The sequence below is a fragment of the Urocampus carinirostris genome, chromosome 14 (genome assembly GCF_059441175.1).
Source record: "Urocampus carinirostris isolate Australia breed hairy pipefish chromosome 14, RoL_Ucar_1.0, whole genome shotgun sequence".
NCBI lineage: Eukaryota > Metazoa > Chordata > Actinopteri > Syngnathiformes > Syngnathidae > Urocampus > Urocampus carinirostris.
The window spans coordinates 18,856,212-18,872,391 of NC_142362.1; the positions used below are offsets into that span (position 1 = coordinate 18,856,212).

General features: G+C 47.9%; 1 protein-coding gene across 1 annotated transcript in view; it reads left to right on the top strand.

The window, feature by feature from the left end:
* ttn.1 (titin, tandem duplicate 1) overlaps positions 1-16,180 on the top strand; it is a 131,541-nt gene that overhangs the window by 52,401 nt on the left and 62,960 nt on the right. Inside the window, 42 exon segments of the mRNA XM_088353508.1 lie at positions 43-148; positions 230-426; positions 504-812; positions 888-1,166; positions 1,238-1,537; positions 1,615-1,917; positions 2,016-2,212; positions 2,295-2,478; positions 2,590-2,892; positions 3,022-3,321; positions 3,561-3,679; positions 3,772-3,949; positions 4,025-4,309; positions 4,404-4,697; positions 4,792-5,091; positions 5,396-5,577; positions 5,670-5,799; positions 5,872-6,062; positions 6,162-6,591; positions 6,956-7,261; positions 7,341-7,522; positions 8,960-9,089; positions 9,168-9,319; positions 9,460-9,607; positions 9,689-9,854; positions 9,926-10,077; positions 10,144-10,440; positions 10,531-10,830; positions 10,902-11,216; positions 11,302-11,450; positions 11,530-11,680; positions 11,758-12,039; positions 12,138-12,440; positions 12,517-12,819; positions 12,894-13,175; positions 13,287-13,474; positions 13,551-13,662; positions 13,913-14,215; positions 14,288-14,596; positions 14,680-14,961; positions 15,083-15,382; positions 15,851-16,144. Coding sequence (XP_088209634.1) covers positions 43-148; positions 230-426; positions 504-812; positions 888-1,166; positions 1,238-1,537; positions 1,615-1,917; positions 2,016-2,212; positions 2,295-2,478; positions 2,590-2,892; positions 3,022-3,321; positions 3,561-3,679; positions 3,772-3,949; positions 4,025-4,309; positions 4,404-4,697; positions 4,792-5,091; positions 5,396-5,577; positions 5,670-5,799; positions 5,872-6,062; positions 6,162-6,591; positions 6,956-7,261; positions 7,341-7,522; positions 8,960-9,089; positions 9,168-9,319; positions 9,460-9,607; positions 9,689-9,854; positions 9,926-10,077; positions 10,144-10,440; positions 10,531-10,830; positions 10,902-11,216; positions 11,302-11,450; positions 11,530-11,680; positions 11,758-12,039; positions 12,138-12,440; positions 12,517-12,819; positions 12,894-13,175; positions 13,287-13,474; positions 13,551-13,662; positions 13,913-14,215; positions 14,288-14,596; positions 14,680-14,961; positions 15,083-15,382; positions 15,851-16,144 — 9,993 coding nt within the window.

A 16,180-nucleotide genomic window follows, 5' to 3' on the forward strand; every position in this document is an offset into this window, starting at 1 on the left:
ATCAGTCCATCTGTTAATCAATTCACTGAAATTGCTCTTCAGCCACTCCTGGACCTCCTTATGCACTGACTGTGGTGGAGGTTACCAAGAGACACGTGGAGCTTAAATGGGAAGCTCCCAAAAGCCACGGTGGAAGACCCATCACCAGGTAAGACTGTAGCTTTGAAGGGATGCAGACAATACGGGGTTCGAGAGGCCTGAAGGTCCGTCGCCTCATCTCGGTTTTCAGATATGTGATAGAGAAGAAAGAGAAACTGGGAACTCGTTGGTTAAAATGCTGCAAGACCCCAGACAAAGAAACTCAGTTCAAAGTGACTGATGTGGATGAGGGTTCCGAGGTGCAGTTTCAAGTCCGGGCAGAAAATGAGGCTGGGGTTGGAGACCCCAGCGAACCCACCGAGGTCCTTACAGTTGAGGATCCAATCAGTAAGTCAAATTTGTGGTCAATTTCTTCCGTTGGCTAATAGAATTCACAAGAGTTTTGGGGTGTTCCACTTCATAAGGTGTGCCATACCCGCCTTTGGATGTGACTGTACCGGATAGCAGCAGGGAGCACATCAATGTCTCGTGGAAGGCGCCAGTCAAGGATGGCGGGTCCCCAATTATTGGCTACCATGTAGAGGTGGCTGAGGCTCGTCCGGAACTGAAGTGGCTCAGGGTCAACAACAGACCAATTAAAGACCTGAAATTTAAAATTGATGATGGAATCAAACCAGAGAAGAAGTATGTCATAAGGATTCGTGCTGTCAATTCCATCGGTATAAGCGATCCTTCCGAGATGTCTGACAAGGTCTTTACCAAAGATCCCGATTGTGAGTATCAACAGCACCAATCAGAATTAAAATTCAACTGTGAGCTTCTATGATCTAAGGTCGCTTAATCTTTAGGTGCTCCGACCATGGAGCTGGACACTGAGGATGTGGTTGTGATTGCGGGAGAGAAACTGCAGCTGAAAGTTCCCTACAAAGGTATCCCCATGCCACAGATGGTCTGGCACAAGGAAACTGTGGAGTGTAAGAAAGACGAGCGACTGTCTATGAATATTGAGATGAACAGCGCTCACCTAGACCTGCTCAGGTGCAATAAGTCAGATGCAGGCTCTTATGCCATCACCCTCACAAACAGCCTGGGCATCGCCAGCGGAAACATCAACGTCAAAGTCATCGGTATGTGGCTATCGCCGCTTCACTTTGACTGAAGATCATTCTTGAGGACACTTTTCCCTTATTTGGTGCAGGGCTGCCGGGTCAGTGTAAAGACATCAGCTCCAGTGAAGCCACAACCAACTCCTGTAAGATCAGTTGGGAAGCACCTGAGGATGACGGCGGGACACCTGTTCTTAGTTACACGCTAGAACGTCGCGAAGCTTCCAAGAAGACATACATGCCCGTCATGTCAGGAGAAAACGTTCTGGGTTGGATGGTCAAAGACCTGTACGTCAACTGTGAGTACTACTTCCGAGTCAAGGCCGTCAACAAAGTGGGTGCTGGACCATATCTGATATTGCAAAACCCTGTCCGCATCGAGGAACTCAAGCGTAAGTTTGCCTGCAGGTCGTCTTTGTGGCCATTGCCACATTTGCAAAGTAGAATTAAAGTGGGGTCCATTTTTCAGAGAAACCAGACCCACCAATCCAAGTGGAAGCCTGCGACCCGACATCAAAATCTGTCACCGTCACGTGGAAAGCTCCCGATTACGATGGTGGCTGTCCTATACAAGGATACATTGTGGAGAGAATGGAAAAGGATGGCGACCGCTACGAGAGAGCAACCTCTGGCTTGGTTCCTGGTTTCTCCCACGTGGTTACAGGCCTGAAGGAGGACGTGGAATATCAGTTCAGGGTACGAGCTGAGAACGCCGCTGGAATCAGCGAACCCTCTCGAAGCTCACAACCCATCCGGGCTGCTGACCCTGTTGGTATGACAGAGCATTGAACTTGTTTGTTCCCTGGGTTTCATCACAGCCAAATGTTTGGACCGACTTGGATTTCAGACGATGCATTGTACTTGTTTCAGAAAAGCCCTCTGTCACCCTGCATGCCAACGTGCAGTCCGGTGTGTGTGTCAAGAAGGGCGGAGAGATCCGCATCGATGCCAAAATCTCTGGCTCGCCTTACCCGAAGATTATCTGGATGAGGAACGACGAAGACGTTACTCAAGAGCCCACCAAGAAGGTTGAACCACTGGTTAAAAGAAAGAGGACTAGGTCTAAGGTCAGTTTGTGAGCACAGTAAAGTCTCTTTCAAGCACTATCTGAGCTCAGTTCAGGCTGAGCATGACGCTTTCCTTATTCAGGCTTTTGAAGCCAAGGAGGAGTTTGTGACCCCGCTGCGCGAGCGCCTCGGTTTGGATCAGACCACAAAGGGCAACTCGGTTTTGATGATTCGGGAGGCAGTCAGAGCAGACCACGGCCTCTTTACCATCCAGGCCAAGAACATTCACGGGGTTGCAAGCGCATCGTGTGTTGTCAATGTCCTCGGTAATTTACACTGTGAGGTCTCAAAAGCTGCCAAAGACATAATGTTTAATGCCGTCTGACACACAAGATCCTCTTTGAGTCCTCTAATGTCCTAAATCTTGTATTTTTCAGACAAGCCCGGTCCACCCGTAAACTTTATCTTTGATGACATCAGGAGCACCTCGGTGGTGTGCAACTGGGAGCCTCCTGAGGATGATGGTGGCAGTGAGATCTTGAACTACATCCTGGAGAAAAAAGATAACAAAAATAAAGACATCGGTTGGATCACCATCACCTCCACCTTGAAGGGGACCAGCTTCCCTGTCACCAAGTTGATCGAAGGGAAAGAGTACATTTTCAAAGTTTCTGCCGAGAACAAATACGGATGTGGGCCCCCTTTGGTCTCTGAACCTTTGGTTGCCAAGAACCAGTTTGGTGAGTGCATTGATAGTGGTTTTTAAGCAATTGATGGACAGTATAAGAATATGTTGTCACCCGTTTGAATGGGTCAGGATCCGAGCTGAAATGGTCTAAGTCCAACTTTATCACTGGTTTCCCCTGTAGATCCTCCGGATGCACCCAATACACCGAGAGTTCATGAAGTGACAGCAAGCTCCGCCTGCATTTCTTGGCACGAGCCCAATGACAATGGCAGTCCCATTCTAGGCTACTGGATTGAGAGGAAAGAAGTAAACAGCAAACACTGGACTCGCGTCAACCGCACTCTTCTCAACTCTCTAGAAGTCAAAGCTACCGGCCTGATGGAGGGACTCACATACATCTTCAGGGTGTGCGCAGAGAACCTTGCTGGACCTGGACCTTTTAGTGAGCCCACGGACCGCACACTTGCCATGGACGCCATCCGTAAGTAGCCCAGCCATGAAAGTGGAACCGTTCTTAGTCGATACTTGGGCACCCGTAACAAGTACTTGGCTTTTTTAAAGTGGTTTACGGAAACTGAAAGGTCCAGGTGCAAGGGAAACCCTAATGCCTACAACCTTACTTTATGCTTGATGCCAACAAAGTTGATCGAAACTAAATTAATTGAACTTGTAAAGCTGACCAAATGTCTGCATGGGCATAAACGATTTCTGCCTCTACAGTGCCTCCGGGACCTCCAACACCATGGATTGTAGATACCAGCAAAGACTCAGTCAGCGTGGCGTGGAAGCCACCTTTGTACAATGGAGGAGGAGATATTCTGGGCTACCACGTTGAGAAGGTTTGGATCATGACTATCTTTGTTTCTTATGTCATTGTTAAATGACACAACCAAAAAACAGGGAAATTAAAGCTCCCCTCCTGTTACATCAGGTGGTGGCTGGGGAGAAAAACTGGACTCGAAGCACAGAGTTCAGGTGCAAAGAGCTGACCTATACTGTCACAGGTCTGACGGAAGGAACTGACTATTATATTCGAGTCATTGCCGTCAACGATGCGGGCCCTGGAGCTCCTGGAGTCACGGAGCCTGTCACTGTCAAGGAACCTCAAGGTAGAAGTACAAAGCAGAACTTGCTGGGAAATCCATAGCACTGGTCTTAAAAGTCCACTTGTCTGCGGCTTGCAGAACCCCCCGCCGTAGACTTTGACGTCTCGGTAAAGAATGGAGTCATGATCAAAGCTGGCGAGTCGTTAAAGCTGCCGGCTCTGGTGACTGGCCGACCGCAGCCTGAAGTCAAGTGGGCCAAAGATGATGCTGAAATTGACAAGGAAAGAATGATTGTAGAGACAGATGGCAAGAATAGCAGTCTTTTCATCAAGAAGGCAGTTCGGGCCGATCATGGCAATTACCAGATTTCAGGCACAAACAGTAGTGGGACCAAGTCTGCTGAAACCAAAGTTGACGTCATGGGTCAGTTTAATTTATTTAGCCAGGAACTTCTTCCCAAAAATATTTTTACACCTTCTTAACATATTCTCTCTACTTGACTTTTGTTTTGGTACAGATGTCCCAGGGCCTGTGGTGGATTTAAAGACTGTTACAGTTACCAAGAAAAACATTACCCTCACCTGGTCTGATCCGTTGGACAACGGTGGTAGCGACATCATTGGCTACGAAATCCAGAGAAAGGATGCCAGGATGAAGCTCTTCCGCCAGCCCATTGAGGTGGCGTCCTGCAAGTGTGATGTTCAAGGCCTTCTGGGCGGTGAAGAGTACGATTTTAGGGTCATTGCTAGAAACAAATATGGAGATGGTGCTCCTGCAGACCTTGGGCCCATTCTAGCAGAAGATCCCAAAGGTACTGGCAATTTTTGTTGTTGCATCAAATGAAATAGTCTGCAACAGTTGTATATTTAGGACTGAAAACCTCTCCCTGTGGTCTTCCCCCCAAGCTACACCGTCCGCTCCTGAAAAGCTGCACTACACAGACAGAAGCAAGAACACCATCACTTTGGCCTGGCAGCCACCACGCAACGACGGTGGCAGTCCCATCATTGGCTACTACGTGGAAAAGATGAGGTCTGACGGCAATGAGTTTGAAGTGGCCAACCGCAAGATCTTTACCAAGTGCCATGGTGTGGTTGAGAACTTGTCCGAGGGCCAGGAGTACAAGTTCCGCGTCAAAGCCGTGAATGAGGTTGGGGATGGTCCTCCTTCTAAGCCCATCACCGCAAAGATTCAGGATGATGAAAGTACGTCCCCCAAGTGATCGGGAAGCATTTTGACTGCTGAGATACAGGTGTAGTGTGGTCCATTAGGGGCATAGAGAGAGGGATGTAGTTCTATCCATAAGGGGGCAAGGTACTCCAATGACAAGGGACATAGTTCCGTCTTGTTTTTTGACAGCTTGCTTTGGGAACTCAGATAGGTGCAGGGGTCTGAGTCCTTCATTTTGGTATCATGTCTGCAGCTGGGGGGCACTTTTATTCATGCATCCAAGTAGCAAGGCATCCGTACACTACAATAAATTGAAATTGTCACCTTTCTATTCCACAGTTGCACCGGCTATCACAGTTCTCAAGTTCTTCAAGAGTAACGCCATCATTTTAAACAAAGGCTCTGCTGTCGACATTCCAGCTGAGGTGAAGGGACTTCCTCTTCCCACTATTAAGTGGATGAAGGATGACCAGGCTGTGGAAACATGTGACGTAGAGAAAATGATGCTCGAAACCGAGGAGGTGAGAAGGCAGCCCTCCTAATCCTCCATTGAATGCCGTATGTTGTCTAAAAAAAGGGGAAGACCCTGACACTGAATTTTGTTTGCCACCAGCTGAATCGCACCACATTAAAGACAACCATATCCATACCGGAGACCAATAGGCAGGACACAGGCAAATACAAACTGGTAGCCGAAAACCGTTGCGGCAAAGCTCAGCACATCATCCGAGTGGAAATCCTTGGTATGAACATGTCTGGAGTCGGGGACCACCTTAAACAGGGAGTTGACTCACTTGGTGTGTGCTTTTTTGCAGATCGCCCCCTTCCTCCCAGGAACATTGTGGTCTCTGACATCAGGGCGGACTCCTGCTACTTGACCTGGGATGCCCCAGAAGACAATGGAGGCAGTGACATCACCAACTACATCATTGAACGCAGAGATGCCAGTAAAAAGAAATCGGACTTTGAGGCAGTCACATCCAATCTTGTTGATCGTCGCTATGGGGTGAATGCTGTTGCACAAACACTGACTTGAAAGACCGGGTCCACTCATTGGGCCCCTTTTAATGTACACACACTCACACTGTGCCATGTGTCCATCCAGGTCTACAAACTGAATGTGAATGGTAACTACCAATTCAGAATCAAGGCGGAGAACAAGTATGGCATCAGTGATGGCTGTGACTCTGAGAAAGTGGAACTTAAGGATCCATTTGGACCCCCTGGACCACCACGGAACCCCAAGATCATTGCTGCTACATCAAACTCGATGACTCTGACCTGGGATCCTCCGCTAGACAACGGCGGTGCCACCATACAAGGCTACTGGCTGGAGAAGAGAGAACGTGGAGCTGTGTACTGGGGACGTGTCAATCGCGGCCCGGTTACCAAACCTGCCGTCAAGGCTCTGCAGTACACTGTTCTCAAGCTAATTGAAGGAACCGAATACCAGTTCAGGGTGGCGGCTGGCAACGCTGCAGGACTTGGCCCACCCAGCGAGGCCACAGAGTGCCACTTTGCTGTTGACCCATGCAGTGAGTCTTTACTTTGAAAAAGGCTAATAATACGTCACATTCATGGAGTGCTTATTTGGACTTAACATATGAAGCTTTACGTAACAGAACTAAACAGGAAAGTCTTAAAGCTAAATGTTCAAATGAGGAACAGTTTGGGTTAGAATGGGGCTAAGAGTGATGCCATTTAGGGGGTGACTGCAATGTTTTCGCCACCTTTTTCCTCTACGGCTTAATCATAGTAAGCGTATATGACTCTTTAACCTTTTTTTTTTAAATATTGTGACTACCCAGAGTCAGAATGCTGTTTCTTTTTTCGTAGTAAAACATTCCTGCAAGGAGTTCCGTTCGTTGCACCATTTTAGTCTCGGTTTCTGCTCCTCAGGCCCTCCTACTGCACCTGGATCCCTTGAAGTCAAAGACAAAACCAAGAACAGCATCACACTTGCGTGGAGTCCCCCAGACAGGGACGGTGGCAGTCCTGTCAAAGGGTACATAATTGAGGTCCATGAGGAAGGGTCTCCTGATTGGAAACGGGTGAATCCTGCAGACAAACTCCATCTACCCACTGAGATGACCATCCCCGACCTGAAGGAGGGCAAGAAGTGCAAGTTCAGGGTTTACGCAGTCAATGCTGCAGGAAATTCTGAGCCTGCCAGAACTGCAGAGATCCTTGTTCAGGACATACTAAGTAAGAATTGCCTGCTTATTTTTGTTCTTATTCTTTCCATAACAAGTTGTTTCAATTGTTGACTTTTGATGTCTTCCAGTTGAGCCGACAGTGTCACTGGATGTGAGTGCTCACGAACTGCTGAACTGCAGGGCTGGAACCACCATCAGGATCCCTGTCACCATCAGTGGCCGTCCAGTGCCTAAAGTAACCTGGACCTTTGATGGAAACGCTGAGGCCGAAAAGAAAAACGAACTTCACACGCTTCCAATTGACTCTGAGGTAAAACTAAACTGACTATGCCCTAGAGCAAGGATGACCAACCCGTGGCTCGCAAGCCGCATGCGGCTCTTTAGGAGCTGTTATAAACTAGTTTAATGCGGCTCTTTGGGAGCTGTAACATGACATGCATCAAAAATGTTTAGCCGGCGCTGTCATTTGCCTTCCCTACAGCTGGATGGCACACCGACAATGTAAACCTGTTTGAGTGACGTCAAACGAGCGACGACAAAGTATTTGCTTGACAAAACGTATTGTAGTCCATTTACGTGAAATTACCTCTTGGCAGGTAAAAAAAGCACAGCCAAACAAAAATATGAAGAGCACAGGACGTTTTTGCCAGAGTGGGAGAGTTTATATTTTTATTGAACGTAATGACAAGCCTATCTGCCTTATATGTGACGCAGCATTAGCACATTTCAAAGCTCCAAATCTTCAGCGTCACTTCAGCTCACTCCGCCCTAACATCGAACAGGAATTTCCAAGAGGGACTGAACTTGGTAAGAAAAAGTTGTTTACTATGAAAAGCAAGGCAGAAAAACAGTTGCATCTTTTCCCAAAAATTATTAAACACTCGGAGACCGTAACACTTGCATCGTAGCAGTGAACTTGGAACATAGCACGGGCTCAAAAGCCATACAACGAAGGGGAATTCATTGAAATATGCCTCGTTGACACATTTGAAATCTTGGCTCCTGTAGACAACATACTAAAACAGAGCATATCAGTTTTTTAACTGTCTCGCCACATTATGGAACAAAGAATAGCCGATTTTAATGCAGCTGTTGAATCACAGTTGCACACTGACCTTCAAACATGTGAATATTTCAGTGTGGCATTGGATGAGAGCTGTGACATACAAGACAAGCCTCAGTTGGCAATATTTGCGCGTTCTGTGTCAAACCAATGTGCGATCAAAGAAGAACTCATTGATTGTGTTTGCATTTGTTAATAACCTAAAGCTGTTTAAGGGGAATATTGAAAAGGGGGATTTTGCACATTTTCAAACTCTTCTAAAAGCCAGTGAACAAGTAACTAACGCTGCCCTAAATAAGAAAAGAGACAGATACGCAACACTGATTGAAAACCTGTAAGTGTTGCAACCCGGTTCTGTGACCCGGTTAACTGTTGAAAATTATTGAAAATATCATGTTGGTGTGGTTATTTTCATCAGATCCAGCCGAGTAGAAATCTGTGTATGCGTGTATACATGATTAAAAGATTATGTTTATGTGTACCCATGTGTATAATGTGGCTTTTTAGTAACAAAGAAAAGAAAACTATCGACTCGCCCCCGTCGACAACTATGATGTGGCTCTCTGTAGTAACAGACCAAAAATTGGCTTAGTCGCTGAATGGTTGGCCACCCCTGCCCTAGAGTAACATGAGTACACTGAAGGCACAGGATCCGCTAGACTTTTTTTAAATTTCTCATTTTAGATCCACTCCACTGACACAAGCTCCCTGGTCATTATTCCGGAGAGCAAAATGAACCATGCTGGCCGCTACATCATCAATGCAGAGAGTCCAGCCGGACACAAAGTTCTCAAAATTCGGGTCAATGTCCTTGGTGCGTCCCTCCGACTGTATACACTTTTTCAGCATCAGTTCAAATGTCACAAAATGGCAATTTTCAATTGGACCACAGATCTTCCAGGACCTCCTCGAGACTTGAAAGTCAGCGACGTGACGAGAGGTACTTGCCGACTCACCTGGAAACCACCGGAGAACGATGGGGGAGAAAGGGTGAAGAGCTACTTCATTGAGAAAAAGACTGTGGTGGGAAAGGCTTGGACAAAGGTTAGACTGGTCTTGTATTGTGCTGCCATTTATCACGCTTAAATTGTGAATTTGCCCATAGTTGGCTTCCTTTTGTAACAGATTAGAGCCCCTTAAAACCGAGTGACTTAGCTTAATCGACCCTCATCTCATCCTCTCAGGTGAATCCATCCTGTACTACGCAATCACTTGTTGTTCCAGACCTTATCGAAGGCCAGGAATACCTGTTCCGCATCCGTGCCGAGAACCGGTTTGGTTTCGGACCCTATGCAGTTACCACTGATGGAATCACCGCCAAAGATCCTATCCGTACATCAATGTTATGCTTAAGCATCTGCTATTACTTTGTGACTTGTAAATGAGTTTCTTCTCTGCTTCCCGTGCTTTCAGATCCTCCAGATCCTCCAACCAGGGTTAAGATTGAAAATGTGAGAAAGGGCACAGTCACCCTCACCTGGAAAGCTCCCAAACATGATGGTGGATCACCTGTTACTCACTATAGTGTTGACCTTCTCTGCTGGGATGCCAGCGGCACCCAGAAAGAGTCCTGGAGAAGGTAAGGCTTCATCTTTAAACCTGACACGGGTGTCTATTGGCCCGAATGTAAATCTTAACCTCTGACTGCAGGTGTAACAGAAGAGACATTGATAGCACAAGCTTTAAGATAGAAGATCTGAGAGAGGGTGACGAATATGAATTCCGAGTTGTTGCTTACAACCTTGCCGGAGCCAGCCGACCATCTTCCACTGCTGGGCCCATTCTCATGCAGGATCAGACCCGTAAGAACACAGTTTGTTTGCGTGTCCAGTCAACAGTTCCCAGCTAATGTTTTTTGACATTTCCAGGTGCTCCATCCATTGAGCTGCAGGAGTTCATGGAGACGGAGCAAGGCTGCGACATCAGTGTTGTGGCCAGGATATGTGGCTGCCCCTTCCCCACACTCACTTGGTACAAGGCCCCACCCCTCAAATCTGACCAGAAGGTTGAGGTCTGCTACGACGAGCACATCAACAAGATAGTGTCCGACGACAGCTGCACGCTATTGATACAGCAAGGCAAGCGTCCTGACACGGGCCTGTACACTCTGGTGGCCTCCAACAGCCTCGGCAAAGCATCCAAGGAGATGAGGCTCAACGTGCTTGGTGAGCCCCCCCTGTCCACTGTGTTTTTTTAAAAGACCCCTTTTTAGCCAGGGTCTTGAGTAACCTTCATTAATGCTGCTGTTCTTCCAGGGCGCCCCGGTCCTCCTTCTGCTCCCATTAAGTTTGAGGAGGTCAGCGCAGAGAGGATCACTCTCTCCTGGTTGCCACCAAAAGATGACGGTGGCTCCAAAGTCACCAATTATGTCATCTGGAGGCGAGTGGCTAACAGAAAAACCTGGGTTCCTGTCACCAGTGAGCCCAAAGAACGCACCTGGACTGTAGAAAACCTTATGGAGGGCCATGAATATGTGTTCCGCATAATGGCACAGAACAAGTATGGAGTTGGTGAACCACTTGACAGTGATCCAGAGGTTGCAAGAAACCTCGCCAGTAAGTTATTCTCATATTGTGCTTGGTTACATACTACTGCCAGTGCTTAAAAAACTCCTGGCACTTTGCAGCTGTGCCCGGCATTTGTGAGAAGCCGAGCGTGGCTGGCATCACCCTGGACTCCATGACTGTGACTTGGGAGGAACCTGAGGATGATGGCGGCACACCGATCACTGGTTATTGGCTGGAGCGCAAAGAGACCACTGGGAAACGCTGGATGCGAGTCACCCGTGATCCAATCCGTCCCATGGGGCTGGGTGAGTCATTTACAGTAAGCGGGCTCATCGAGGGTTCCGAGTACATCTTCAGAGTCACAGCGATCAACGCTGTGGGACCTGGGCTCCCCAGTCCGTCGACTGATCCCGTCTTTGCCCGAGACCCCATCTGTAAGCACTCACTGACATCCTGCTGATTCGCATTGGCACAAAGACAATCCTCCTTTCCAATAACAAACAACCGTCTTTTCCATAGCCCCGCCTTCTCCCCCAACACCCAAGGTTTTGGATTGGACAAGGTCCACCGTAGATTTGGAATGGATCCCTCCGCTGAAAGACGGAGGTTCTAGGATTATTGGCTACTGGGTGGAGTACAAGGAGGAAGGCACCGACACTTGGGTCAAGGTGACAGTGGAGATTTTGGAAAAGGTTTTTTGCCGTCTTCAAGCAACAACAGACGGTGGTCTGTCTATGTGTGTTCCAGGCAAAGGACACCGAAGTCCGCGGCACCCGCTTTGTGATTGCTGGTCTGAAGACTGGCAGCCATTATAGGTTTAGAGTCACAGCTTTCAACCTTGCAGGTGTCAGTGAACCAGGCGAAGTGCTCGAGGTGCTGGAGGTCAACGACAGAAATGGTAAAGAACATAATGCGACTGCGGCCGGACAATCGTTTTTGTGTTTTTGTACGACTTTACGGAACTTATATCTTTAGTTGCCCCTGAAGTTGATTTGGATGCCTCGGTGAAGGAACGAATAGTGGTCCGCGCTGGCGGGGTGATCCGGATCATCTGCTACGTGTCAGGTCAGCCAACACCAGAAGTCACCTGGAGCAGAGATGGAATGACACTACCTCCAGAGGCAATAATCGAGACAACGGCCATCAGCTCATCTTTGGTCATCAAAGGATGTACCAGACGGCATCTGGGAATCTATACATTGACTGCAAAAAATGCCGCAGGAGAGAAGAAAAAGAATATCACAGTAGAAGTGCTGGGTGAGACTTTCTTTTTCTATATATGACAAAAAGTAGCTCTTCGAAACTGTTGCTAGACAATTGTGTTTTATCTTCGGCATTCCTCCCGGTCCTTAAAGATGTTCCCGGACCAGTTGGCATCCCCATGATTGCGGAAAACATGAGCAACGATTCCTGCAAGATTAACTGGTATTTTCCGGACAACGACGGTGGTTCTCCCATCAGCAACTATGTGATCGAGAAACGCGAAGCAGAACGGAAGGCCTGGACCTCACTCACATTTACCGCCAGCCGACAAAACGCCGTGGCCACTGGACTCACTTCGGGCAAGGCTTATTTCTTCAGAGTTGCTGCTCAAAATGCTATCGGCGTTGGACCCTTCATGGAGACCGCAGTAGAGCTCATGATCAAGGATCCATTGAGTAAGTCAATGAAAACTGCAATTCAGACCGATTGTAGATGATCCTTGTAAAAATTGCGCGTCTGACACACGTTCAGGTGTGCCCGACCGACCGGAGGATCTGGAAGTCACAAAAGTCACCAAAGATTTAATCAACGTGATGTGGAAAGCGCCCAAGTTTGATGGCGGCTCCGAGATCATCAGGTACATCTTGGAGGCACGTATGATTGGCAAAGACAAGTTCACTCGATTGACCAAGGACAAGCTGATGGAGAGGAAGTACACGTATGATGGACTGAAAGAGGGCGATACTTACGAGTTCCGTGTTAGCGCTGCTAACGAGGTCGGGGTGGGGAAACCGTCCTTCTGCTCCAAACCGGTAACCTGTAGGGATGAACTTGGTAAGCAGATCCTTTATCCATCACAGTGGGCCATTTTAAGAACTCAACATGAACCTTTCCTTTGTACGGTCTAGAACCGCCAACGATCGAGCTGGATTTCCGCGACAAGCTCATTGTGCGTGTCGGAGAGAGCTTTTTGCTGCAGGGCCGCTACACTGGCAAACCGTCTCCGTCAATTGTGTGGTTCCGAAATGACGAGGAGCTGAAAGCCGACAAACACGTCATGTTCAAGAATACACTGACCACCATGTCACTGGGCGTGATGAAAGCGCAGCGCCACCACAGCGGCCGATATATAGTGGTGGTGGAGAACAGCACCGGCTCTAGGAAGGGTGTCTGCAATGTCACAGTAGTCGGTACGAATTTTAAACCTACCACGGTAGTTGACAGATGCCGTTTGGCAAAGGGAAACAAATTCCATCATCTTACCCACCAGATAAGTTATTTGGTGACTGTTTACCCCACAGACCGCCCGTCTCCCCCTGTGGGTCCGGTTATCTTTGAGGAGGTGCACCGTGAGTACATGGTGATCTCTTGGAAGCCTCCACTGGACAGCGGAGGGGTGGACATTTCCAACTACATTATTGAAAAAAGGGACGCAAATAGAGAAACGTGGACCACAGTCACTTCAGCAAACACCAAGACCACCTGCAAGGTCAGTCGGTGCACTTGAATGAGATGGTTTTCCAGGATTTGAATGCAAGACTCAAGTGTTTTTTTGATGGTTACAGATCCCCAAATTGACAGAGGGCCGAGAATATGTTATGAGGATCTCTGCAGAAAACATGTATGGTATCAGTGACCCACTGGACTCTGAGGAAATGAAAGCCAAAGATCGCTTCAGTAAGTTCTGCACAGGCCAACACTTCCAACCTCTCATTTTCTAGTCCCTTATTTTGGCGATATTTCACTTTTGGCGACAGAGATCGCGTAACTAGTTTGACCACCTGAAACTTCATGTAAACAATCAATGATGTGTAACATGTACTATCCGAATCGTGTCTGGGTTTGACTACGATTTTCAAAGAAAACTTGAAGTATCAGGTTTAAAACGAGAAATATCAAACCACCTTTTGTGGTGACTTTTCCACAGGAGTTCCCGAAGCGCCTGATATGCCTAACATCAGAGAGGTGTACGCTACCAACGCACTGGTGCTCTGGAACCGGCCTAGAGATGGAGGAAAGCCTATCACCAACTATATCCTAGAAAAGAAGGAACCCACGGCCAAAAGATGGTCAAGGGCAACAAGAGAACCCTTGTACCCTGCTACTCAGTATCGGGTCCAGGACCTGATAGAGGGCTGTGAATATGAGTTCCGTGTGATGGCTGAAAACGAGCTGGGAACCGGAGACCCAAGTGAACCCTCCAAGCCCATTCTTGCTAAAGATCCCATTGGTGAATGTCACCCAGGCTAAATGACCCTATGATGCTGCTCGACATGCCTAACATGCTTTCCATTCTCCACAGTGCGGCCCAGTCCTCCAGTGACCCCCGAGGCCTATGACAAAACCAAAGATTCTGTGAGTCTTAGGTGGAAGATGCCCCGACATGATGGAAAAGGACGCATCTTGGGCTATCTGGTGGAGTACCAGAACCCGGGCACAATAGAATGGACCCAGGCTAACCAGCGCCCGGAGCAGTGCCCTGACCTGCACTACGTGGTGACGGGCCTGACTGATGGCCAGGAGTACACTTTCAGGATTTACACTGTTAACGCCGCAGGCAAATCCGACCCGGCCTATGTCAAACAGACCGTCAAGGTCCACGAAAGACTAGGCAAGAATAGATTTTTAATTCTGTCTGGTCTGGTCTGGTCTTAGATTGTCTGTCAATGGCACTTTTTCTACTTCCTTCTGCAGAGGCTCCAGAGTTGCTTCTGGATGCCAACATGGCTCGTGATCATCTGGCTATGTTGGGCACCGACATCACGTTGAGTGCTACCATCAAGGGCGTGCCCACACCCACTGTCAGCTGGAGTAAAGATGGCGGTGAAATTCCGACTCACATCACTGTGGCCGTCACATCCACTGGCAGCAAGATCTTCATCCCCAAGTGTGTTCGCCCAGACTCTGGCAACTACACGCTGACCGCACAAAATGCTGCTGGAAAGAAGACTGCCTCTGTGGCTGTTCTTGTTCTGAGTGAGTTCAAAAGATCAGTGCTGGGTCATGACATACTGCTTTTCAAATTCTTTTTGAACCCAAGGTAGGCCAGATTTTTCTTTTCAGTTCAAACTATTTCTCCTTGTTACGTCCCATCCAGACAAACCGACACCTCCGAGAGACCTGTTGGTCTCTGAGGTAACCAGCGAATCTGCCTACCTGACCTGGAAAGCTCCAGAGGACAACGGCGGCACAGTCATCTCCCATTACGTTGTGGAGAAAAAGAACGTAGCTGATGAGCAGTGGGTTCCCGTCTCTGCGGCCAGCAAAAAGCTCAGTTTGATGGCCATGTATCTGATGGAAGGAGTCCAGTATCTGTTCAAAGTGGCGGCAGAAAACCAGTTTGGCAAGAGTGACTATGTTGTCACCAAGACTCCCATCAAAGCTGTTGATCCTCTCTGTGAGTGTTTCAATTTTCAGTCATTTCAATCAAATTACGGTTGAGAAATAGCCTTAATATGTCCAACCATCTTCTGGAAATATTTGGAGTCATTTAAGTGTTGGACTAATAGCCTAAAGAGGTGTGACTTAGTGATAGACATCAAAGTTGGCTGGATTGTCTACTCCGGGCGGTAATGCACTGACATGATGTTAGCAACCGCTGATAAACTTAAACCAAAAAAAAATAGTCTACTTGAATGCTCACTACCTTAGAGACCAGGAACTGAATCTGGTCTCCCTCAATACGGAGTTTTTTCCTGAAACGTAGCACATATTAACTTATTGACGGTTAAAGGTTAAGTGTTCATTTAATGCTTTTCTCAGACTTATTGAGACACGGAAAAAAAAATCAATATATTCTGTCACAACATAGCATTATGTTCATTCGAACCCAAATACTAAACAGGCATCCTCACGTGTCCTTCAGATCCACCTGGGCCCCCCAAAAACTTACACCACACGGATGTAGATAAGGAAGAGGTGTGGTTAGAGTGGGAGTGGCCTGATCGTGACGGCGGGAGTGAAATCACATGCTTCATCATTGAGCACCAGGAAGAAAGTCAGGTGGACTGGGTTCCCTACAAAACAGTTAGCAGTAACCGTGCGCACGTCGTCGGTCTGGGAGAAGGCAAGACCTACCGCTTCCGGGCAATGGCTCAAAACGCAATTGGAGTGAGTCGTCCCGACACCAGCGTTCCTGTCACCTGTCATGAGAAAACACGTAAGACCAGCAAAATATTAGCCACAGGAAGTTCTT